General features: G+C 36.5%; 1 protein-coding gene and 1 long non-coding RNA gene across 5 annotated transcripts in view; one reads left to right on the forward strand and one right to left on the reverse strand.

Moving 5' to 3' along the window:
* Positions 1-16107, forward strand: part of LOC129051010 (uncharacterized) — a 38530-nt gene extending 22423 nt beyond the window's left edge. Inside the window, exons 2-3 of the long non-coding RNA XR_008514963.2 lie at positions 535-664; positions 15718-16107. This is a non-coding gene — a long non-coding RNA (uncharacterized LOC129051010). The remainder of the gene's footprint in view (positions 1-534; positions 665-15717) is intronic.
* Positions 1-16355, reverse strand: part of MYH8 (myosin heavy chain 8) — a 31621-nt gene extending 15266 nt beyond the window's left edge. The window contains exons 1-21 of one of the 4 annotated variants that reach the window (XM_024235577.3): positions 16335-16355; positions 16087-16130; positions 14405-14644; positions 13279-13422; positions 13037-13193; positions 10077-10104; positions 9868-9976; positions 9688-9780; positions 9498-9561; positions 8771-8869; positions 8577-8680; positions 8287-8425; positions 6987-7105; positions 6747-6896; positions 5157-5327; positions 3674-3983; positions 3492-3559; positions 1279-1366; positions 1077-1194; positions 661-784; positions 428-564 (exon numbers count right to left, since the gene is read on the reverse strand). In XM_024235577.3, coding sequence (XP_024091345.3) covers positions 428-564; positions 661-784; positions 1077-1194; positions 1279-1366; positions 3492-3559; positions 3674-3983; positions 5157-5327; positions 6747-6896; positions 6987-7105; positions 8287-8425; positions 8577-8680; positions 8771-8869; positions 9498-9561; positions 9688-9780; positions 9868-9976; positions 10077-10104; positions 13037-13193; positions 13279-13422; positions 14405-14614 — 2432 coding nt within the window. In that variant the 5' untranslated portion in view covers positions 14615-14644; positions 16087-16130; positions 16335-16355. Of the gene's footprint in view, positions 1-427; positions 565-660; positions 785-1076; positions 1195-1278; positions 1367-3491; positions 3568-3662; positions 3984-5156; positions 5328-6746; positions 6897-6986; positions 7106-8286; positions 8426-8576; positions 8681-8770; positions 8870-9497; positions 9562-9687; positions 9781-9867; positions 9977-10076; positions 10105-13036; positions 13194-13278; positions 13423-14404; positions 14645-16086; positions 16131-16334 lie in introns of those variants that run through there. The other 3 variants (XM_024235579.3, XM_024235578.3, XM_024235580.3) reach the window with 3 other exon arrangements.
* Positions 16356-23808: the final 7453 nt, after the last annotated feature.

A 23808-nucleotide genomic window follows, 5' to 3' on the forward strand; every position in this document is an offset into this window, starting at 1 on the left:
AAAGTTTTAAATTGGTAAATAGATAAATTAGGATGAGGGGAGAGATGAGATAAGAAGATAAGCAAATGAGAGAATAGTAGATAAGCAAATTGTTTAGCCTGGCTGGAAAAGGCTATGTGGTTGGAAATGATAGATGAGGTGGGGAATAGAGAGGGCCCTGACAGGCAGGCAAGCAACTGGCTTGATGAAAATACTGCTTACTGCAAACTATTCCTGTGGCTGTATGTGAGATGGCTGGAGGTAGGAGAGAAGTTTTGAAGGGAATCCAAGTGTGAGAGCTGAAGCAAAGGCTGCTGTGTTGTAGGAGTGAGTTCTGAATTGGGTGAGAGGAACTATTAGCCACCAAATGAAAGAATTAATGAATGAAGAAGACTGATTGATAGTCCTTAAGGGACCTTATAATTCTGATATTCTGAATGATTGTTACCTCCTTTGCAACATCTTCTGATATTCTACCCTCATTAGGAATCCCCTACAGACAGCTTGTGTTCTTGTTATAATTTGGGCTAATTTTTCATCTCTCATTTCTTCCAGAAGACCCAGAAGTCCAGCTTTGAAGAAAACCTGGAGAAAGAGAGAGTCACAAGTCATCTCCATACTGCAGGCGATGCAGAAATGGCAGAAGGTACCTGGATCAGGTGTAAATAAATAATGATATACCTTGGTATGTCCAAATTTATATTGAGTATGATCAATATCAATAGATGCAAGAAGTTTCTCAGAAGCCTTCTTACTGTCAATGAACTGTCCCTCTGGAATAGCACTTGCATTTAAAACCTTGTATCTGCTCAGTTAAAGAAAGAAAGAATGGTTAGGAAAATGTGACCACATGCCAACAAAGTGACACCAAAAAGAAATATCAACAAACATCTGAGAGTAGAAATAAAAGTAGAAAATCCAACTGCCGTTTAAGGACAGATAGTAAAACAATATGATTTTCTGTTGCATGCCTGCTTCCTGCTATCCTTCTAACCTGTTGTATTATCCTACTACCACAAGACTATATTATTTGACTTCTTAATTTTTTAATATATACTAATTCACAGTGTTAATGAAATACAACAAAGATGACTGACCTTTGTTTGAAATCGCCATATAAGATTCTGCTTGGGAATCCTTTCCTACAGATGCGGATGCCTTCCAGCACACCATTACACCTCAGCTGGTGCAACACAAGTTCATGTTCCATTGCCCCTAAAAATATAGAACAGTACTTATTACTGGGCATTTAATTTTCAAACCTGTGCTTGTTTGATTATTTCACTCTCTGTGTCTTACCAGGAGTTTTGGTTTCATTGGGAATGATACACCGTACGAAGTGAGGGTGTGTGCTCCTCAGATTCGTCATCAATTTATTTAAATTTTCCTAGAAAACCAGACAGAAAGGACTTGATGAAAAAGTTCTGTTTCAGGTTGTTTTTTGTAATTATGTGGAATGAACCTAGACAGTCCTTTAACTACTAGGCATGCATCTGTGAGGCTTCAATTGTTCTGTATTTTGAGGGTCTCAAGAGTTCTAGCCTGCCAAATAACAAAAAGGCCAAAGTGCTTGGAAGGAATGCACACCTCCAAGGTATTCCTTTGTAACACCAGGGATCTGTCTCATAAACAAATTGCAATTCAGTAACCTTGTGATGTACAAGGAAGGGTTCTCAGCCAAGAATCACAAGACAAAACATGATGGCTTTCCTATGCCACTAATGAGCTGCCTGACTGTATAAAATCCCTTTTGTTTCTCTGGGCATTATCTGAGAATAGTTGAGATTGTTTGTGAGGTCTCTTTCATCTCTCTCAGTGCTAATAATTTTCACAGTAGCAGTTTACAGTGGTAACCTAAGTTAGCAATTGTCCTAACTTTTGCCTTTCCTTACTTGAGTGTAATATTCCCTGGGACCTCTTAACCTCTTGTTTTGTTTTGGTTTTTGAAGAGTCTAAAATTGTGAAACTGGCCAGGCATGGTGGCTCACGCCTGTAATCCCAGCACCTTGGGAGGCTGAAGCAAGCGGATCACAAGGTCAGGAGTTTGAGACCAGCCTGGGCAACATAGTGAAACCCTATCTCTACTAAAAATACAAAAATTATCCAGGTGTGGTGACGGGTGCCTGTAATACCAGCTACTCGGGAGGCTGAGGCAGGAGAATTACTTGAACCCAGGAGGCGGAGTTTGCAGTGAGCTGAGATCGTGTCACTACGCTACAGCCTGGGTGACAGAGCAAGACTCTGTCTCGAAAAAAAAAATTAAAAAAATAAATAAAAATAAAATAAAATAATGAAACTATGTAACCTTGGCTTGGTGGGTGTTGGGTACCTGAGACTAGATATACTCTTAAGAAGGCAGATTTTTTTTTTCTTTTTTGACAGAATCTCGCTCTGTTGCCCAGGCTGGAGTACAGTGGTGCAATCTCAGTCCACTGCAACCTCTGCCTCCTGGGTGCAAGTGATTCTTCTGCCTCAGCCTCCCGAGTAGCTGGGACTACAGCGCGCACCACTACGCCCGGCTAATTTTTATATTTTTAGTAAAGATGGGGTTTCACCATATTGGCCAGGCTGGTGTTGAATTCCTGACCTCGTGATCTGCCCGCCTCGGCCTCCCAAAGTGCTGGGAGTATAGGTGTGAGCCACCGTGCCCGGCCAAGAAGGCAGATTTTTTTTTCCACATCTCAGTTAACCATTAGGAAATGAAGAAAATAAGTAATGTGAGTTCCTAATTTTGAAAACATGTATGAAAACAAGTTGATAAAACAAAAGTCTATTTGGTAAGATAATGCAAATTGGTTGTGAGAAAGAAAAAGAACAAGAGTAGTTTTCTTGTTTAGATCATAGGTTGTATGTCATGTCTGTATTTTAGTTTTATAAGGAATGAGACTTAGCCATACACATTTTGATTAAAAAGCCATTATTAGTCCATATATAAGAACCAGTTTTTAAGCTACATAGGAAAATGACATTACTTTGTAGTGAAATTATTATTCTTTAATCTCAAGAGATATTTCGTATATTAATGATCCATTTAAGTCACTGGGCTTGGCTTTAGATGATTTTCAGCCGTAATGAAAAATTAAATTCACCTCAGAGGACAAAGATATGTTTTGGTGAAAGATGTCATAAAGAGTGTATCTGAGGCTCATTCTCAAAGAGGAACTCAGGAACATTTTCAAAGGGCAACATTCAAAGTGGAATAAGAATATGGCCTTCCACGGGGACAGCTTTGAAGTTTAGCTATACTTCTTTAGAAATCAGCCTCATTATATAATGAGAAAATTTCTAAGGACATTTTGGCAATCCTGAATACATTAGATAATCATAATAAGGAATAATGGGTAAAGCATCCTTTCCTACAGGAGTAGTATTTCTTTGGCTATACTCTGACGAGAGCTGATATTTGAAGTGATTCCTATTAACATTTTATTGCCTCATAATTTTTTCTAAATCCTTAATTATGATAATTCATAGAAACTGAGTAGATATTTCAGATTAAATTTGTACTTTACCCTGAAAAGGGCAGACACAGTCTGGAAAGAAGAGCCCTTTTTCTTAGCACCTTTCTTCGCGCTGCTGTCTGAGGTAAAAAGAAAACCCATCAATAAGAATAGAATACCAGAGGCTTATATGAACATGTATTATAACATTATGTGAGAATGGATTTAGTTTAGATTAAGGACACAGAAAGTACCTGCTTCAGCACTAGCGTATGTGGAAAACAGACTGGCTAGCGTCTTCATTGCAGACTTCTGGTACAGCCCAACCACAGTGTCATTCAGGGGGTCTTTATTTTTGTCCAGCCAGCCAGTAATGTTGTAGTCCACAGTGCCAGCATAGTGAATCAGAGAGAAGTGGGCCTCGGCCTTGCCTTTGACCACCTTGGGCTTCTGGAAGTTGGCAGACTTGCCCAGGTGCTGGTCATACAGCTTGTTCTTGAAGGAGGTGTCCGTTGCCTTAGGGAACATGCACTCCTCTTCCAGGATGGAGAAGATGCCTAGTGGCTGAATTCAGAAAAGTAACATTGGTGTCAACCTAACTTCTCTGAAAAGATAGACATGGTGGCTGTCATTTGATTGAATTATGAACACCCCAATTAAATATATATATGAAATAAACCAGGGTCACAGCTTGAAGAAGTCCCTTGTTATCACTAGAATGACTTTTCCACTATTCTTCTCACATTCAATCTGTAGCATTACTTTCAATTAAAAGAATAGCTGGATACAAACTTCCTCAACACCACATGTTAAAATGTTATGTATTATCACACCTTTTTCCTATTCAGTGAATAAATCTATTGTCAGAGTTTTTCTTCACTATGAAAAGAGCTTACTGACTTATGATGTTGACGCTATGCAGTAAACAGTATAAACAACCAAATTTTATTTAAGATATTTTGGGTATTTAATTTCTTTAAAATAGATTATAGGCCGACCACAGTGGCTCACGCCTGTAATCCCAACACTTTGGGAGGCCAAGACAGGGGATCACTTGAACTCAGGAGTTCAAGACCAGCTTAGGCAACATGGCAAAACACCGTCTCTACAAAGAATACAAAAATTAGCCAAGCATAGTGGCACGTGCCTGTGGTCCCAGCTACTCGGGAGGCTGAGGTGAGAGGATTGCTTGAGCCTCAGGGTTGAGGCTTCAGTGAGCTGTGATTGCACCACTGCACTTCAGCCTGGGCGACAGAGTGAGGCCCTGTCTCAATAAATAAATAAATAAATAAAATAGATTATGAAGTAGCATATGCAGTTTGACTTCTTGACTTTGAACAGATTAGCTTTCATGAAAGCACTAACTGTCATGTGTGCATTAATTTTTATATAGAAAAATATTTTTATTGTTGACATCATGGATCATAATGGAGATAGATCAAGAACTAATGAGGATAGTAGTTGTAGTAAAGCAGAACATCTCAAATAGTTTTCAGTGCTGTGTGAAAGTTGGATTTGATCCAGTATCAGAATAAGAATGGTTAGAACAGAATAAAAGTAAACACTGTCAGATCTTTCTTATGTAAAAGTTGAAAAGAGGAAGTAATTTCTAAATAGTAATTTTCCAATTTGTTCAGATCACAAACCATTTGAGATTACAGTAATACTTTCTGGAATTGCTTAAGATTTCTGGAAAGTGACCCTCACAGTCTGCCCTTCTTTGGAAACCAAACCGACCTTCTCAATGAGCTCAATGCAGGCAGCCAGGTCCATCCCAAAGTCAATGAACGTCCACTCGATGCCTTCCTTCTTGTACTCCTCCTGCTCCAGCACGAACATGTGGTGATTGAAAAACTGTTGTAGTTTCTCGTTGGTGAAGTTGATGCACAGCTGCTCCAGGCTGTTAAACTACACAAAATAGTAGAGATTTCCAACATCAAATGAGTTTTTATAGTAGTAAAATTCATTACTGAAAAAATTCTTTTATTGAAAAAATGTGGAATGTAGTAATGAGATACAATTAAAACTAACTGTTGTCCCTTCAAAAAATGATCATTGGCTGCGTGTGGTGGCTCACACCTGTAATCCCAGCACGTTGGGAGGCCGGGGTGGGTGGATCATGAGGTCAAGAGATTGAGACCATCCTGGCCAACATGGTGAAACCCTGTCTCTACTGAAAATACAAAAAATTAGCTGGGTGTGGTGGCGTGCACCTGTAGTCCCAGCTACTCGGGAGGCTGAGGCAGGAAAATTGCTTGAACCCTGGAGGTGGAGGTTGCAGTGAGCCGAGATTGTGCCACTGCACTCCAGCCTGGGCAGCTGGGTGAGATCCTGTCTCAAAAAAAAAAAATCATTATTCACATGAGCCTTTCTCATGAATTCCAGGCATTGTTGAGGGTCCCAGATATCAATGTTAGAACAAAAGTTCTGGTAGAATTTACCTTTTCTCCTCTAAGATTGCATGGGCAAGAATATACTTTAAAAGTTCAACCATGGTCCTGTGTTGTGGTTTCGATTCAAAGGTAAAAGAAAAAGGAGTTGATTGGAAAGCCTCACTTCTTTCACCACTCCCACTCTCCAGTTCAAAAAAAAGTTCACATTTTCACCTTTGGCTGTTACATTATTAAGGAAAGCTGATCTTAAGACCTTTAATATAAAGGTCTTGGTGTATAAAGTGAAATCATTAGGGTAATTTCTCTTCTATTTATATCAGACATTTAGCAAATCCCCCTTGTCAGGTATGTGAAAGGAGGGACCTGATATAGTATAGCAGTTGAAGATCCAAAAAAGTCTTTGTAATAATTTACTCCTTTATTTTATAGATGGTGACCTGATGCCCTGGAGGTCAAATAGTTTATGTAAGATGAAACTGGAAGAGGAGAGACAGACTATCATCTGTCTCTAGGCTTCTACCTTTGGGCCTTTTCTCCTCTGTGAAGAAGCCTTGTGTATGGATCAAATGCTGTAGATCTGGGTTGCTGTCCTGGATTTGTCTTATGCACCTGTGGGATCTTTAGCTAGTGTTTTGATTTCCCTGCATCTCAGTTTCTTCTATATAAGTTGGGGGAATATTAGCTACTCCTTGGGTTGTTTTGAGGATTAAATAAGGTAACGTTTTGAAGTCCCTAGTGTACACTGCTGGCCCAGTGAGTGTTAGCTATTATTAGTAGTACATTATGTTACCTCCTGTTTTGGAGATAACCTTTGTTCTAGGTGCAGTGTTGGAGCAAGTAATATGGACACTATAAATGTGGATGAATAATGATAATACCTAATATATCAAAGCCCACAATTGCCTCCTTCTTAATTCTTGTTAAGATAACTCACATCAAAGATTTCAAAGCCAGCAATGTCCAAGACCCCGATGAAGTACTGCCTGGGCTGCTTGGTGTCCAGCTGCTGGTTGATGCGGGTGACCATCCACAGGAACATCTTCTCGTAGACGGCTTTGGCCAGGGCACCCACCGCATTGTACACCTTCACAGATAGAGTAATGTTCGTTGGTGTTGTTAAAGACATGCCATGAAGGCTTGAGATGTGTGTGATTCATTGAGGTCATGCACTTACCTGCTGCACAGTCTGGCCTTTGGTGACATACTCATTGCCAACCTTGACCCTAGGGTAGCAGAGGGCTTTGAGTAGGTCTGCAGAGTTCAGACTCTGGAGATAGGCCGCCTTGTCAGCGACTGCAGAGACACAGTTCAGGACATGTTGTTTCATGAAGGATATTCTCTTTTACCTAATCTTTCCATTTTTCTCCAATTCAATTTATTATTTAAATAAAAAGCTTAAATAATTCTATAAAAGGCCAAATGAGGTTCTCTAACCTTAGAGCATGTGGTTGCCAGTAAATGTTTGATTGGTTATACTGACCTTTAGTGATTTATTACAAGTAGTTTTTAAGAAATTTTTTATCAACCGTAAACATATGTAGTATTTATTGCCGTCTTGCAGTTTTTTATAAGTAAAAGCCATAGTCCCTGTTTTTAAGACACATTAGGTGTAGTTGGAAGGATAAGATAAATATTCACTGTTAGAGAGGGTAAAAGTCAGAATATTATGATTCTTATCTTAGTTTTTCACCTTCCTATTAAATTTTGCTGGATTAATTTCTTTGTGTAAAAATGTGGAGATTAAATTTTACTGGGTGATCCCTACAGAGTCCCTTTCTAAAATTCTGTCGGTGACTATAATGTAAATAAATGCCACATGTCAGGTACACCAGTAACTGCTGAAACATTTAGAGGAGGAAGAAAGAATGTCAATTCGAGGTGGTCAGGAAAGGCTTTAAAGAGCGATAACTATCTTTGTGGGGTAGATCCTGTATATTGCATGTTCTTTCCATATGTAGACTATATGATCTTTTTTCTCAATTCCTTTTTTTAAATCTTACTTGCTGTCTATATTGTCTATGGATTTATATACAGACAATACACACATGCTTACAGATGACTCTAGGGGTATCTTTCTCCCCAGTCCTGTATTTGGGCATATTCTCTGCTGTCATTTCCTAGGGTCTTCCTATCTAGTGCTGAAATAGAGCAGTCTACAGTTATCTCATATACCCACCTTCATTGCCAAGGCCTACCAGGAGCACTATTATACCTCATTCTATCTCATAGTTCGTGCTTATAAGTGGCTATTGGGGTTTGTTTGTGACTTATTTGGGCTGGATGGAAATGATGGAGACATGGAGATGTAAGGAAGGGAGGGGGTGAGGAAAGCATGCAGTGTGTGTAAATGTGTATATGCCCTTCACAAGTCACAAGTCCAGCCACAAAGGAGATGTGAGTGTAAAATAGGATTTTTTTTTTTTTTTTTTTTGCTACATTCTCTCATTAAACCCAGATAAAGTTTCATTTGGTACCTTCTGTGCCATCTGGCTCAGCTTGCTCCTCACGCTGCTTTTGCTTGAATTTCATGTTCCCATAATGCATCACAGCCCCTGTGAGTTTATAGATGGACACTTTCTCTTCAGGAGTGAAGCCCAGGATGTCAATGGCACTCTAACAGGAAAAATGAGAGGACAAAGGTTAGGGCTGAAGAGACTAACTTATAAGAGAATTTATACATATCCTAAGGTAACCACACCTACAGTAGTTTGCTATTGTCATTTCCATATGTAATGGATTTTTTAAATTAGTGTTTTTGACTTACATCAGTGGCCATCAACTCTTCTTGGTCATCAATGCTGGGCACTGTGATCTCCCCCTGACTGACGAAGGCATAGTCGTATGGGTTGGTGGTGATCAGGAGCATTTCTGGGTCACAGAATTCAGGGCATATGTTTTACATTAGACATTGTTAATAAAAATACTAACTTCCCTCTATGACTTTAAGTCCTTTCTTACCAATTAGATCTGGCTTCTTATTGGAAGTGATCTGATAAAAAATATGGTAGCTTCTTTCCGCCTTTAGCTGGAAAGTAACTCTGGACTTTTCTAAAAGATCTGGAGAGGGAAATAGACATCGAGTTAGAAAAAAGTATCAATGCTTCTGAGATAGTAAATGAACCTCACGTCTTTGGTCAAATTTGGGGCATTACATTTGGCTCCAATGAGATTTCAACTTGATGACCGATTGCAGCTGGACAGTGATTCTCACTGTCTAAGAGCAGCAACTGAAGCATACCTGCTCTAAAACAAATATATTTTTCACATGAAGGATCCATGACCTCTGTATTTTAGTTGATCCCTAATATCCTCTCCTTCTTTGGATCACCTAGGATTCACTCTGTGGTGAGGGGCTACCTTGGAAACATCTACCAAAACTCAGATCAGGAGCAAACCACAGAGATGTATTGGAAACCCATAGGTAGCCCAGTTTTTGTCCTGGAAAAAATCATAGTTGCTTCTGAGGCAGGAATTTCTCTAGGATGTGTTACAGAACCATCAAGTCTGAGATTGAGATAAAGGGAGCACTCAGTGGATTATGGGTAAGCCTAGCATTAGCTTACAGGCAGTACTGGCAGCAGACTACCCTTTTAACAGGCTTCATGCACAGCAAGGGTGGCAAAATATCCCTGCAAATGAAATCACTTGTCTCTCTGTTTTGATTTTCAATGGCCCTGTTACTCACATGTTTCTATATCAGCAGATGCCAGCTTCCCCGTAGTACCAAAGTGGATTCTAATGAATTTACCCTTGAAAAGAATATTTAGTATTAGAAAACTGAAACACAAAGAGAGATGCAACTGAAATAATAATTCGGACGTGGCTACTCTGGAAGTCAGGGGTTGAGTAGACCCCTTTGTGACCAAGAGACTCACAAAGCGAGAGGAGTTGTCATTCCTCACGGTTTTGGCATTGCCAAAAGCCTCCAGTAGGGGATTGGCACTGATGATTTGATCTTCCAGAGTCCCCTGCAAAGGAAGGAGCAGTTCTCACATCTGGGACTCCAGATGTCTGAGAGCCTTGACAGAGGCTTTGACTCTGGCTACCAGACCTACCTGCATTTTGCCAGATTCATCCTTCTTCTTCTCTCCAGTAACTGCAATTGTTGCAAAGTATTGGATGACACGCTTGGTGTTCACAGTCTTTCCGGCACCAGATTCTCCACTGTCAGACAGAAATCAGAGAAGAGATCAAAGAACTATGGCCTGCATTGTCAACATCTAAGACAATCCTTGCAAATCAGAGAAGAAGAAAAATCACATACGTGATCAGGATGGACTGGTTCTCTCGATCTGTGAAAGAATTCAAAATCATCAGTTAAAAAAATGCATATTTAATATGAAGAGTATTGAATCAGTTCAGATCAAACACAGCTTGTTCTTTTTAACTTTTTGAAGATGTCACCTTTGGTTTTGGTTTTGTGCTTATCCTCCAAAATAGCCAATTGCTTCTCACTGTAAAATTTGTGAAAATGAGAGCAAAGAATCATCTATTCCTTTTTGTATTTTTAATTTTTGTGGTAAGATACACATAACATAAAATTTACCATCTTAACCATTTTTAAGTGTAGAGATCACTGGCAGTAAGTGCATTCATAAAGTTGTAAAATCATCACCACCCTTCATCTCCATAACTCTTTTCATCTTGTCAAACTGAAACTCTGTATCCCTTAAACTCTTAACTCCCCATCTCCTACTCCTCGTGTTCCCTAGCACCCACCATTCTACTTTCTGCCTCTGTGAATTTGACTACTCTAGGTACCTCACGTAGGAATCATAGAGTATTTGTCTTTTTTGTGACTGGCTTATTTCACTCAGCATGATGTCCTCAAGGTTCGTTCATATTTTAGCATATGTCAGAATTTACTTCCTTTTAAAGGCAGGGTATCTTCTTGCATGTATATACCACATTTTGCTTATCCATTCATCTGTCGATGGATGCTTGGGTTGCTTCCATGTTTTTGCTATTGTAAATAATGCTGCTATTAACATAGTTGTACAAATGTCTCTTCCAGACCCTGTTTCCAGTTCTTTTGGGTATATACTCAGAAGTGGAATTGCTGGATCATACTGCAATTCTATTTCTAACTTGTTGAGGAACTACCATACTGTTTCCACAGTGGCTGAATCATTTTACATGATCGCTAACAGTGCACAAGAGTTCTAATTTCTGCAGTTCTTGTCAAAATTTGTTATTTTCTGATTTTTTTGATAGTAAACATCCTAATGAGTGTAAGGTACATATTTGATTAATTTTTAAAACATTTATTATGGAAAATTCAAACATATACAAAAGTAGAGACAATAATATAATGAGTCTCCATGTGCCCATCATACAGATGCAATGGCTATTAACATTTGGCCAATTTTATATTATCTATACCCCATCCCAAGCTCACTGAATTATTTTAAAGAAAATCCCAGACATCTTATAATTTTATTTATAAATACTTCAATTAGAATTACAGAATTTTGAAGTCATAAAAGATCTTAGAAATTGCTTAGGCCAACTCTTACATTTAAGGGATAAAGAAACCGAGACCTGTAAAGGAGGAAGTGACTTTTCTAATATTAAGTACATAGCTAGTTAAGGTCAAATACATCCTCCTGGCCTCTTCTCAGCTTTTGATGTCACTAATTTGACTTCTGGCAATACTAAATAAGGAAGGGGTCTGGAATTGTGAATATATGTGTTCCTCTGCTTTTATTTTCCTTTTAATCTTATATGCATTTCTAAATAATAAAAACAAATGTCACTAATTATGTGACTGATATGTTGTATTTATATCAATTTGCTGATTTGTTAAATCTCTAATTCTATAGTGTTAGATTATAGATTTTAGAGAATTTAAAACCTAAAAATCTATTCAGGGAAAATAGATACAAATCTGGATGTTATTTAGATGTAGATATAGACATAGATTTTAGAAAACTTTAGCCTTCTCTTCAGGGAAGTCGATGCAGATTTTGCATCCTATTCAGATAGATTTGTTTTCTAGTATAAGCAAAACCGTGGAAGATTATATCACATCTAGTGGGAGCACAGATAAGAAAACAATGTTCTGGTCTCTTGGCAATGCTAAAATAACATTCACCAGCTCAAAGGCTAGAGCTCTGCACCATTTTTTACAAAAATCATGTTTGGGAGCCATAAGTAACCTTGAATTTGGAGCAGCCGCAAACCCTGGGGAGCGGGGAGCTTGCTGAGTGGGAGGACAGGGGTAGTGTACATAGCTGTGTAAATGCAGCTGTTGAGTATTAAAACCTCTGAAATGAGCCAGCGTTTGGATAATTTCTGGGAGGTAGTTAGCTTTGTTGACAATCAAAGAACAGTTTACTGGCATAGAATCCTTGTAGAATTGATGGCCAATTTGTAATGGGAGATTCCTGTTTTATCCCTTCCTCTTTATTCTGCCCCTTGAAAAGACAATTTACAAACAAGTGCAAAAATACAAACCAAAAAGAAAGAAAAAACACCTTAGTTTCCAAAATTCCATGGAACAACAGGAAACTCAGGAATAGAAAGTATTTCCAAAGGCAGTGCATTTGGTGTGTGAAGATAAAAGTTTTTAATGCTGTATTTGGGCCTATAATGCGTATCAAAGCTGGTTGTTTATGCCTTGATAAGGCAGGAGTAACAGACTTTCATACAATTTAAACATTTTTCTCAGAAAAGATTTTTTCCTTTCATTGTAATAGGAAACTGCTTCAAATCTTTGGGAGGAAAATCATAGCTTTCTTTACTCATGTTTTACCCTTAAAGGCTGGCAATATTAGCTGTGTCATTCAACAATAAACATAAGAATTCACAAAGTTTTCCAGCTGTGGCTGATAACTCTTTTCGTTGATTGCTGTGAGCCTGGGTATTTTTAAAAAGTCTATTTGAACATTTTTTTTCTATCCAAATTGGAAAGTAACAAAATATGGAAAACAATAAATATGTTTACAGTGGTCTAGTAATTGTTTCAGCTAGGCTTCCACTTAACTATCTGTGTTAGCTTGGGAAGGACAGTGAATTCAGTGAGCCTCACTTTTCTCGTCTGTAAAATGGAGGTAGCTGCTGGGAAGAGCATGAGATGTCACAGCTGTGAAAGTTTTTTGAAAACAGTGAAGCCCCATGTGGCTAGAATGTATTATTATAACATAATGAGGCTCAGAAGAGGTCTGTCTGTTCCGCAAAGATTCTATTTACACATTTCTGTAAATAGACGCCTCACTCACTCACCAGTCAACATGAACTGATAGGCATTGTCAGAGATGGAGAAGATGTGGGGCGGGGCCTCCTGGCGCTTTTTGCCTCTGTAGGCAGCCACCACCTCGGGCTTGTACACCGGCAGCCACTTGTAGGGGTTGACGGTGACACAGAAGAGGCCTGAGTAGGTCTGGGAAGATCAGAACATTTATCATTTGGATCTCATTTTTACTCAGAGAGATACATGAAATAAAAAGGTGTTTACAGACACTCACGTAGATCATCCAGGCTGCATAGCGCTCTTTGAGGTTGTACAGCACTCCAGGCTCGTGTAGATGAGTCATCATGGCCATGTCCTCGATTTTGTCATATTTCGGAGGGTTCATAGGGAAGACTTGGTCTTCCCTGACAGTTAGAGTCTGGTGAGTAAGCAAGAAACCAGTTCATTTTTGTTTGTTTGAGATAGAGTTTTGCTTTTGTTGCCCAGGCTGGAGTGCAGTGGCGCGATCTCAGCTCACTGCAACCTCCGCCTTCCTGCTTCAAGTGATTCTCCTGCCTCAGCCTCCTGAGTAGCTGGGATTGCAAGCACCCGTCACCATGCCCAGCTAATTTTTGTATTTTTAGTAGAGATGGGATTTCGCCATGTTGGCCAGGCTGGTCTCGAACTCCTGATCTCAGGTGATCCACCTGCCTCAGCCTCCCAAAGTGCTGGGATTACAGGCATGAGCCACTGCGCCTGGCTGAGACCAATTTGTTTTAATGGTTGGAGGTAGGGTTTATGTTTGCCTGTATATTTTGGTACAAAACTATAATCACACATACTTCTCATTATATTATTTAATGTCCTCTTAAAAAAGGCATGAAATATATTCATTTCAGAGTTTAATGTTAAGAAAACCTGTTTCCTATGATGAGCTAGGACACTATCTTTTTAAAAGATTTTTTCCTCCCACATTCTCTTATCCCAGATTTATCAGTTTATATCCTTTTATTCTTATTTTAATAGGCTGGATTTTTATTTTTTTCTTTCATTCATTAAGAAACTTCATTTTTTGGAAGGAATGGGAATATTAATACATTATTTAACTAAGTAAATATTTAACTTCTGATAGGAGGAGCTTGTTTTCATTTCTCTCAAGTTTGGAGATTCAGACTAGGAAGTGGGGAATTGAAGGGAAATGGTGAAGGCCATACATAGTGGGGTGAGGTCCTGTGCGAAGTTGAGAAGGGAAGACATGAAGGTACTGCTGTGAATTTCTTTTGCCTTCCACATCTGATGTCTCTACACTGACTAGAAGGGTGTTTGCATTGGCAACAGGCTTGGAGATTCCCAGTAAGTTAGGCTTCAACTTTTGAACCAAGAAATAAAATGAGGAGTATTTTCTCCCTGTTTTCACTTACTGCTCCACCTTCAGTCTTTACAGTTATTTTCCCTCCTTCTTTGCTTTGTATAGTGCTCTTCACATAGGATTCCTTGGGCTCCGCCACAAAGACAGATGTTTTAGCATCAAACGGCTTGTTTTGGGCCTCAATCCGCTCCTTTTCTGATTTTCGAAGATAGGGAGCAGCTTCGCCAAAAACAGCCATCTCAGCGTCCGAGCTCGCACTCATGGCTGTGATTTATTTCGCAAAGGATTCTGCCTAGGGAGGAGAGAAACGGGAGAGAGAGAAATAAAAAGCAGAAGTCACTAATGTGAGTTAGGATTTGAAATGACAGAAATGTTGAACATAGCCTGTGCTGTAACTGTTCCTCCAAACTGGCACTCCCCAGTGTTCTAACATAGTTTAAAGGACAAGTTTGGAGTGAGACTGTAATTTGAGATTTCATTTTTAGGACTGTGGATTTTCTTTCCAGATCACATATCACATATCTTGATCCTCAGGGATAGGGTACCTACAATTGAATCAGAATGAAACCTCTACAGCTAAAACTATTGATGGATTGTTTTATAGCAACTGTCATTATTTAATTCCCTCTCCTCTTTCTGCATAATGTTTGTCTGTGCCATACGCCAGGACAATCACATAGTGAGAAAAGAAAGTTAGTCTTGTTCAAATGAAGGTTCATATTTTCAAAGCTATCAAAAAACCTTTGCCTTTTAAGATGACCATTTTCTCTCATAAAGCAAATAATTATTTTTAACATCTTTATGTTGATATTTGGTGTTATATCTCTCAGCGGATTGTTAGAAGAACATAATACATTCTAGTACTCTGAATTTTTTGTGATTTGGCTTGTTCCCAACAGACTTAGCATTGCCTTGATTCCAAAATCTTTTTTGACATGAGAGATTTCAGCTGTCAGTTAACAGATCTAACCATAGAGGTATGAGGGCTTCAGCACAAAGGCTCTTCTTCCCACATAAATTCCATGGGGTTCTTTTCTTTCCATCCAGAAAACAGAGAAAAAAGTTTAAGAGTATATCACATGCATGCAAGCCATTGTCTTCTGATTAATAGATAGGCCTCTGCAATGTGGACATGTTAGATTGGTTGAGTTTTTCATTTATTTTCAATTAGTAAGTTACTTAGGGAAGGGCAGGATCCCTCTTAAATTAGTCATGGTATTTAGTCATGGTATTACACCCCGTGGATGTAACACTTGAGACCTTTTAAGTAAATAATAATAAGTCTTTCTAACAACAAATAATGAATCATCAAAGGTAGCTAAAATATAATGGTTTTAATAATGGTGTTTGTGTTTATATTTTTAGGAAAGAATCTTTCTGGAGTCTTTAAAAGCGTCTATAAAATGTCTTAAGTGTTCAATGCTTTGCCATAGAAGAAGACTGGCATGGACTAGTCTGTTGCCACTGGACAGTTCTAAGCACAGCTGAGAACTCACTGTCAAAGCTAATTCTGTCCTAAACGGTCTTTTAATCTTGAAACTCAAATGAGGATAATCTCTGAGAAGAAGACATTTTGAAAAAGTTATTTTCTAGCATTTATAAACACTCATTTGGAAACAATCTTTCCTGATATGACTCCAAAAACATGGAAATGGTGTATAATTAAGGATTGTTCACAGCTTCATTAGACTATATCCCGTCTGTCATCAATAAATTAATAAAGCCAAGTCTTACCTCTGGAGTCCCAGATGAAAATGCAGGTTCAGAAGTGTTCCACTCTGTAAAACAACAAGCTTCTTATTAGTGATGCTCCGAAATTCCAGTATTATAGTTACAGAATTGAAGTTTCCCTACCCTAAAGCTTGGTTCTATGAAGACAAAAGTTAAGATTGAGAGAGCAGTTTAATGCTCACAGATAGCTACGAGGTTAGCCCTTTTGCCCCACCTGGGGTTTTTCGAGTTCCAAGGCCCTCATCACTTACCTCTGGGTACTTGGTGGAGATAAGGCACAAGGGTCAGTCCTGCTTATATAGGAACTAATGTGCTGATGCTGCAACTACCACCTCTTTGTTAGGGCAAGACATTTGGCAACATGAACCCTCAGCATAGTTTGTAGTGACATTTGTCATGTTTGGATATAATTAGAAGTATTCATATCATTTTGAGTATGCAAACCAATCTCCTATAAATAATTTGACAGAGACCGATCTGCCAGCAGAGAATGCTTTCTAGTGTGCTGGGAAGGGAATCTTTGACAGTGCCTGATGGGGCCTCGGAGTAAGTTCTTAAGAGCTGTATTCAATTTGGCAAACTCTTTCATGCATGCCTGTGGTAGCCAAATGATCAGATACCCGGGACACACGGCTGTCAGGGCCTTAAGCACGTTTCCTTATTTGTTGCCACAGGAACCCCCCACTGCATTCCCTTGGGCCACTACAGATGCTCACTCTTGAAGTCCAGGCTTAGACAGCAGAGATTCTACATTGAGTCTCCACCATTGGGCCAGTGCCCATTCATCTAACATTGAAAAACATTATTAGTAGAAAATAATATGTGTTTATCACAGAAAAAAATACAGGTAAGTAAAAAAAGTCTCTGTAATCTCGAATGCAGAAATAAGATAGAGAGGCATGTAAGTGGGATCATATTATAGATGCGTATATAGTACATGTATGCCTTGTAATCTGCTTTAACAATTAATATCTCACTAATGTCATTTATACCCTATTCTTTAAATAAATTATGATTTTTTTAAATTAAACTCTTTCCTTTTTTTAAGGTCAGATATATTGAAGTATAATTTACATAGAGTCAAATTCACTCTTTTTAAGTGACAGTTTTATGAGGTTTTTTGCTTGTATTTTAAAAAATTTTTTAAACTTTATAATAGAATTTATTTCCTTTGTTGTATGATTCTATGAGTTTTTATACATGTATTGATTCATGTAGCTACCACCACAGATAGGATGCAGAACAATTCCAGGCCTATGAGTTTGATAAATATTTGCAGTTGTGTAACCTCTTACATTGTAATTACATAAAAATTAAAGCCTTAGAGATTAGGCTAAATTTTCCCTTTGATGAACACTCACAATGCTGGTATCTCCCTTTTCTCCCAAGGTAACTATGGATACCCGTTTGGTTTGTAATATTGCAGACCTTTTCTGTACATTTACATATGTATTTTCTAGGAAAATATAAATTAGTAAAACTGGTCTAAGGAAATTGGCCCATAGAAAATTTATAATATATAATATAGATATTTAAAATATAGATAGTATTATAGTTTATTTATTTACAAACTTTCTTTTTTCATTCTACACTCTTGGATCATTTGCTATGTTAGTACATAAATAATAATATGAAAAAATTTCAAACATATACAAAAGTAGAAGGGGATAGCATAATGAATCTAGTGTATTCATCATCCAGCACTGATAATTATCAGTCCATGGTCAGTCTTGTTTCATATATGTTCTCACCATTCCCTCTATTGCTGGATTATTTTGATATTACTCATTTTTAAATTTCTATGTAAAATTCCATAGGTTTAATATTGTAATATTTTTTTTTATACAAGTTCTAAAAAGTTTCTCCTGATTTAATAATGATCTTTACTGTGGGATCTCAGTCTTCTAGAGGTTTTACACCTTTAGGTAGTCAGAGCTATAAAAAATTTTCTTTTATATTTTCGGTTTTTTGTGTGTATTGTATAAGAAAAACTTTCTCTAACTCGAACTCAGAGTCATACATATATTCTTCTGTATTTTCAATCTAATGCTTACAAAATAGTGAGATTTGTAATCCTGTATTTTCAATCTAATGCTTAAAAATAGTGAGATTTGTAATCCAGCTGTGTGTGTGTTTGTGTGTATGTAATCTGTTTCTGGATTCCATATTTTGTACTGTATTTCTATGCCGATAGCATAGGTTGTGAAGACCAGTAGGGCCAATTTTCCCTAATTATTCAAAGTTGTCCTGTTAATTTTTACCTTCTACTATATGAGTTTTAGAATCATGTTTTTCAGGTTATATGGAAAATTCTATTGGAATTTTGATTTTGATTAAATTGATTTAATAGATTAATTTGATAAGAGTTGATAGCTTTATAAAAGTGAGTCTTTCAGTTTATAAGTATGATAGATTTTCCTGTTTATTCCAAGTCCTTTTAAAAAATATTTTTTTGTCATTTTTAAAAGTTTTTTCCATAATGATCTTAGGTTCCTTGTTAGGTTTATTCCTACAAATTTTATAGTTTTTTGTTGATATGTTGAGTAGGATTATTTTTTCTATTACACTTTCTACTTGGTTACTACTGGCATGTGGCAGACAAGTTTGCATAATCAGAGCTTCACTTTTGTTTGTGGCAGTAGTATGCCAAACTATATATTATTATATTCAGACTCTCAGCATAGGGTAACCATATGACACTGTTTTGGCTAATGGAATGCAAGCAGAAGTTGCTGGGTGGAGCTTCCAGAAAAGCTCTTTTCTAAAAAAGAGTAGACTTTGCTCATACTACCTTTTTCTTTCCTATCTCTATCTTTCTCCTACGTAGAACACAGATGTAATGGCTAGAAATACAGCCTTAAAAGAAAGGTCAAGAAATTTTTGGAGACCTTAGCCTTGACACCTGTGAGCTGAATTTCATTGTGTGAAGAAAAAAGTAAAGCACTAATTTTTTGAGGCATTGTTTACTGAGGTTTTTTTTTTGTTACATACAAACACAATCCCTAACAGATACATGGTGTTTCAGAAAGTTACTGACTTTTCTGTGTTAACTGTTATCTGGCCCTCTTGCCGAACTCTCTTATCACCTCTAATAATTTATTTGATGCTCTTGGATTTTCAATGTGTCATGCACAAATAATCACAATTTGTGTCTTCTTTCTCTTGTCACTTATATGTTATTTTTTTCCCCTTATTGCATTGTCTATGACATTTAGGACAGTGTTGAATAGTATTAATACAGTATTAATACTGAGATACTTGTGTACATATCCTCTGCAAGATAAGGGCATCCTTATCTTGTTCTTGACTTTTATTGGATTGCATCTGATGTTTCACCAAACATAATATTTACTGTATACTTTGTATCTAGTTTGCTAATCATTTGGATCATAAAAATGAGTTAAATAGTTCTATTTCTAGGTATATGCCCGAGAGAATTGAAAGCATGTTTATATAAAAACTTGTACATAAAGTTCATAGCAACATTATCTGTAATAGCCAAAAAGTGGGAACAATCAGATGTCCATCAGGCAACAGGTAGGTAAGCAAAATCCTGTTGATCCTACAATGGAATCTATTAATACAATGAAATATTATTCAACCATAAGAAGGAATGAAGTTAGATGCTACCATATGGGTGAACCTAAAAATATTATGTTAAGTGAAAGAAGCCTGACACAAAGGGCCCATATTTGATGATTCTGTAGATCTAAAATGCCCAGAATAGGTAAATCCATAGAGAAAGAAAATAGATTAGTGATTGCCAGAGGATGTGGAGAGAAGAGAATTGGGGAGTGACTGAAAATGGACATGGAGTTTCTTTCTGGGGTGATGAAAACATTCTGGAATTAATAGTGATGGTTGCATAACTTTGTGAATCTAATAAAAACCACTGAATTATATACTTTAAATTGTGAATTTTATGGTATGTGAATTATGTCTACACATAATGGATTGGATTTTACCAATTTTTTTAGATCTGTTGAGATTACGGTTTTTCTCCCCTAACCTGTCAATGGAGTGAATTATATGGTGGTTTTTCTCACCTTTACCACCCTAGAATTCATGAAATAAAAGCTATTGATATAATATTGTTTAATTCTCTGCTGCTTTCAGTTTTCTAAATTTTTATTGGAATTTTTACATCTGAGTTCATATATGACTAGGTCAAAGTTTTATGTGCTATCATTTTCTTGTTTTGATATTAGGATCATATTAGTCTTGTAAAATAAACTGAGCAGCTTCCCATTTGTTTGTGTTTTCTATAACATTGTGTTTGAGATGTGAATTATCTGTTCCATGATGGTTTGATAGAGTTCCTCCATGGAATTCTTTTGACCTCTAGCCTTTGTGGAATATAATTTTTTTACTCTTATTGAGTTTTTTTTTATGATTATTGATTAGTCTTTGTAGAGTTTCTACTTGTCTTTTGGCCCATTGGATAATTTATATTTTCCTATAAAATTGCTTATTTTGTGTGAGTTTTTATATTTTTGGGTCTTTTTTTGTGCATATCTCTTTATAATAAAAAATCTCAGTTTAGTCATCTGTTTCATTTTATTATTTATATTAATTTTATTCTTCTTTTTATTTTAAATCATATTTGCCAAAGTTTTATCTTTTTCATTTAGTTTTACTGAATAGCTTTTATTTTCTAATTTATTATTTTCTTTTAGTTTTATCAATTGCTTTATTTCCTTAGATTTGTTTTGATTATTTATAATTAGTTTAAAATTTGGTTCTCGTTTCAACTCCCAAATTATTTAAAGCATTTTGTTTTTTAAACTTCCAGATGTATAAATTTGGGTGTTGGGCAGGCGGATTTCATCTAGCTGTTAATTATTTTTATCTTTTGTGAGTGTGTGCAGTTGTGGTGTGTTCATACCCTAGTATGCCCAAAGGGAATGAGGATTGTGGTTCCTGTGATTGTGCTCGTGTGTGTGGATGTAAGTAATAAAACAATTCAAATAGTATCCAATACCCCACGAAACTCTCATGATCTTCTGTATTATAACTCATGTCTTCCTTCCTTAAAAGGTTACTATGAATTTATTTTTATGATAATTATCTCTCTGCATTTCTTAATGTTTTAAAATTTTGTATATGCATCCCTAGTTTAGTTTTGCTGGTTTTGAACTTCATGTGAATACAACTAAATTTATTTTTTAGTATCTTACTTCTTTTGCCCAAAATTATTGTTGTGAGATTTTTCCATGAAGTTGCATGTAACTGTGTTTTATATTCATTGTGTACAGTATTACATTATATGGTAATATGATAATTTATTTATTCATTCTACTGCAGACAAATTTTTGGATTGTTCCCAGTTTTTGGCTGTAGTTTATTGATTGATTGATTGCATGATGAACAGTGACTGTCACCTGTATGATATCTCATTCTAGAATTAGTTGACATTTCTTTTGTGGCTTTGTTCATAGATCAGGGTATTTTTTTTTAAACATCTTTATTTAGGTAGAATTTTACATACCTTAAATGTCATCCATTTTAAGTATACAGTTTAATGAATTTTAGTAAACATATAAAGTTGTGCATTCATCACCACAATCTAGTTTTAGAACACTTTTATCAATCCAAAAAGTTTCCTTTTGCTCATTTGCTGTTAAGTCTCATTAAACCCCAAACCTTGGGGAACCACTGATCTGCTTTTTGTCTCTATAATTTTGCCTTCTTAAGAAATTGTATAGAAATGGAATCCTACAATAGGCAATGTTTTGTGTCTGGCTTCTTTCCCTTAGCGTTTTCATTTCAATTCCCAAATTATTTTGCTTTTTAAACTTCCAGGTGTAGAAAGTTGGGTGCTGGGGAGGCAGATTTTATCTAACTATTAACTTTGTATCTTTTGTGAGTGTGTTTGGTTGTTGTGTGTTCATATCCTAGAAGAAAATTCAATTTTTTGAATTTCATCTATGTTGTTTTATGTGTCAGTAATTCATTTCTTTTTATGAATGTATATGTGGTAGTCCATTATATAGAAGTACCACATTTTGTTATCCATTCACCAGTTGATGGACGTTTGAATTCTTCCTAGTTTTTGGCTTTTATAAATAATGGTGTTATTAACATTCCACGTAAGTTGTTGTTTAGACATTTGTTTTTATTGGTTTGTTTTCCAGGAATGGGTGTTGGATATTATAAGAAATGGCCAGACTGGGAAGTAGCAGACAAAAGATATTGCATGTATTCTGGTTGGAGAATTGCAGTAGTGGAGTTCTAAGTAAAAGAAAGCAAGTTTCCAGTAATAAAAAGCTTTTACCACACAATGAATTAACAAGCCATTCTACCTGACATCAAAACACATTTTTAAAATATGGGATTAAAACAATATATAATTAATGTAGATAAATATAACAGTAGAACATAATATAGTCCAGAAATGGACTCTTGTATATATAGCAAGTTAGTATAGGATAAAGGTGCATTTCTGATTCACTAGAGGAAAGGAAGAACAATTCAGTGAATTAAAATTGAGACTTACCATTTGAAAAAATGTTAAATTACTTTCTTGGCTGACACCATTTATAAAAATAAGTTCTAGATGAATTAACGTCTTAAGCATAAAAACAAAGAAGTATTGAATAAATTATAGGAGAATATATTGATACTGTTGGAGTAGGGGGAGATCTTTAATAAGGCAAAAAGATCAGACATTTGACCACATCAAAATGTAAAACTTCTCAATGATTAAAAAAGTCTACACAAACAAATTGAAAGACAAGTGGCAGGCTTGGACAAACTATTAGCAACTTAAATAAAGAAGTTATATTCGGCACACACACACACACACATACGTCTCCTTCAAATCGAAAAGAAAGGGAGATACAAGCAAGTAGAAAAAATAGCCAAAAGATAGACAATTCATGGAAGATGCAATACATATAGGTAATAAACATGAAAACATGCTTAATCTCAAGAGGTACAAAATAAAATAACAAAGAGCTAGTGTATTTTACCCATCAAGTTGACAAAAAAAAAAAAATAATGGTAGCAAATGGTGGTGCGGAGAGGTGAATGTTACATGTTGTGAGTAAAGGTGTAAATTTCCAGGACAATTTGTTGTATCTTTTGAAATTTAAAATTGCAGTGATTTCACTTCTCACTTTTTTTCCTGCAGAAGCACACTGAAATAGGAAGGATGCTCAAGACTGTGCGTTTAACATTTCTTCTAATAGCAAAATTTTGGAAACAACTGTCAATTCAGTCACTTGTAATTTAATTAAGTTGCCACCTGTTAAGTGGTGGTGCTCCGATGATGTGGTCAGTGGTTGAAACTTGAAACCCGCCTTAATCTGAGATTTGGATCAGCATAATGCATTTTCCACTGGTTCTCTTTGAGATATACTGAAAACTGAAAATCTTATTTAAAATAGCAATAAACAATGAAGTAAAGAGTTTTTATAGGTAACATATATAAGAATACTAAACTGTGAGATATATTTTGCTAAGGGCTAATTATTGGTATATTTCAACCCTTCTATAACGTACAGATATCTCTTCCACCATTCTTGTGTGACAACTCATTTATTTTAACTTACAGTAAAGGCCCTTCCAAGGTCTGGCTTACATCCCTTGTCCTTGCTCTTCTTGCTAGTATCCACTTACAATTAAGCCCAGGGTGAACATTAAGTTACCGTATCTAATGACCCTTCTGCTCTAAGAGTCCTTGCCAGAAATTAGCTTACAATTCCTAAGATTTCCTCTGCCCTA

This window comes from Pongo abelii, chromosome 19 (genome assembly GCF_028885655.2).
Source record: "Pongo abelii isolate AG06213 chromosome 19, NHGRI_mPonAbe1-v2.0_pri, whole genome shotgun sequence".
Classification (NCBI taxonomy): domain Eukaryota; kingdom Metazoa; phylum Chordata; class Mammalia; order Primates; family Hominidae; genus Pongo; species Pongo abelii.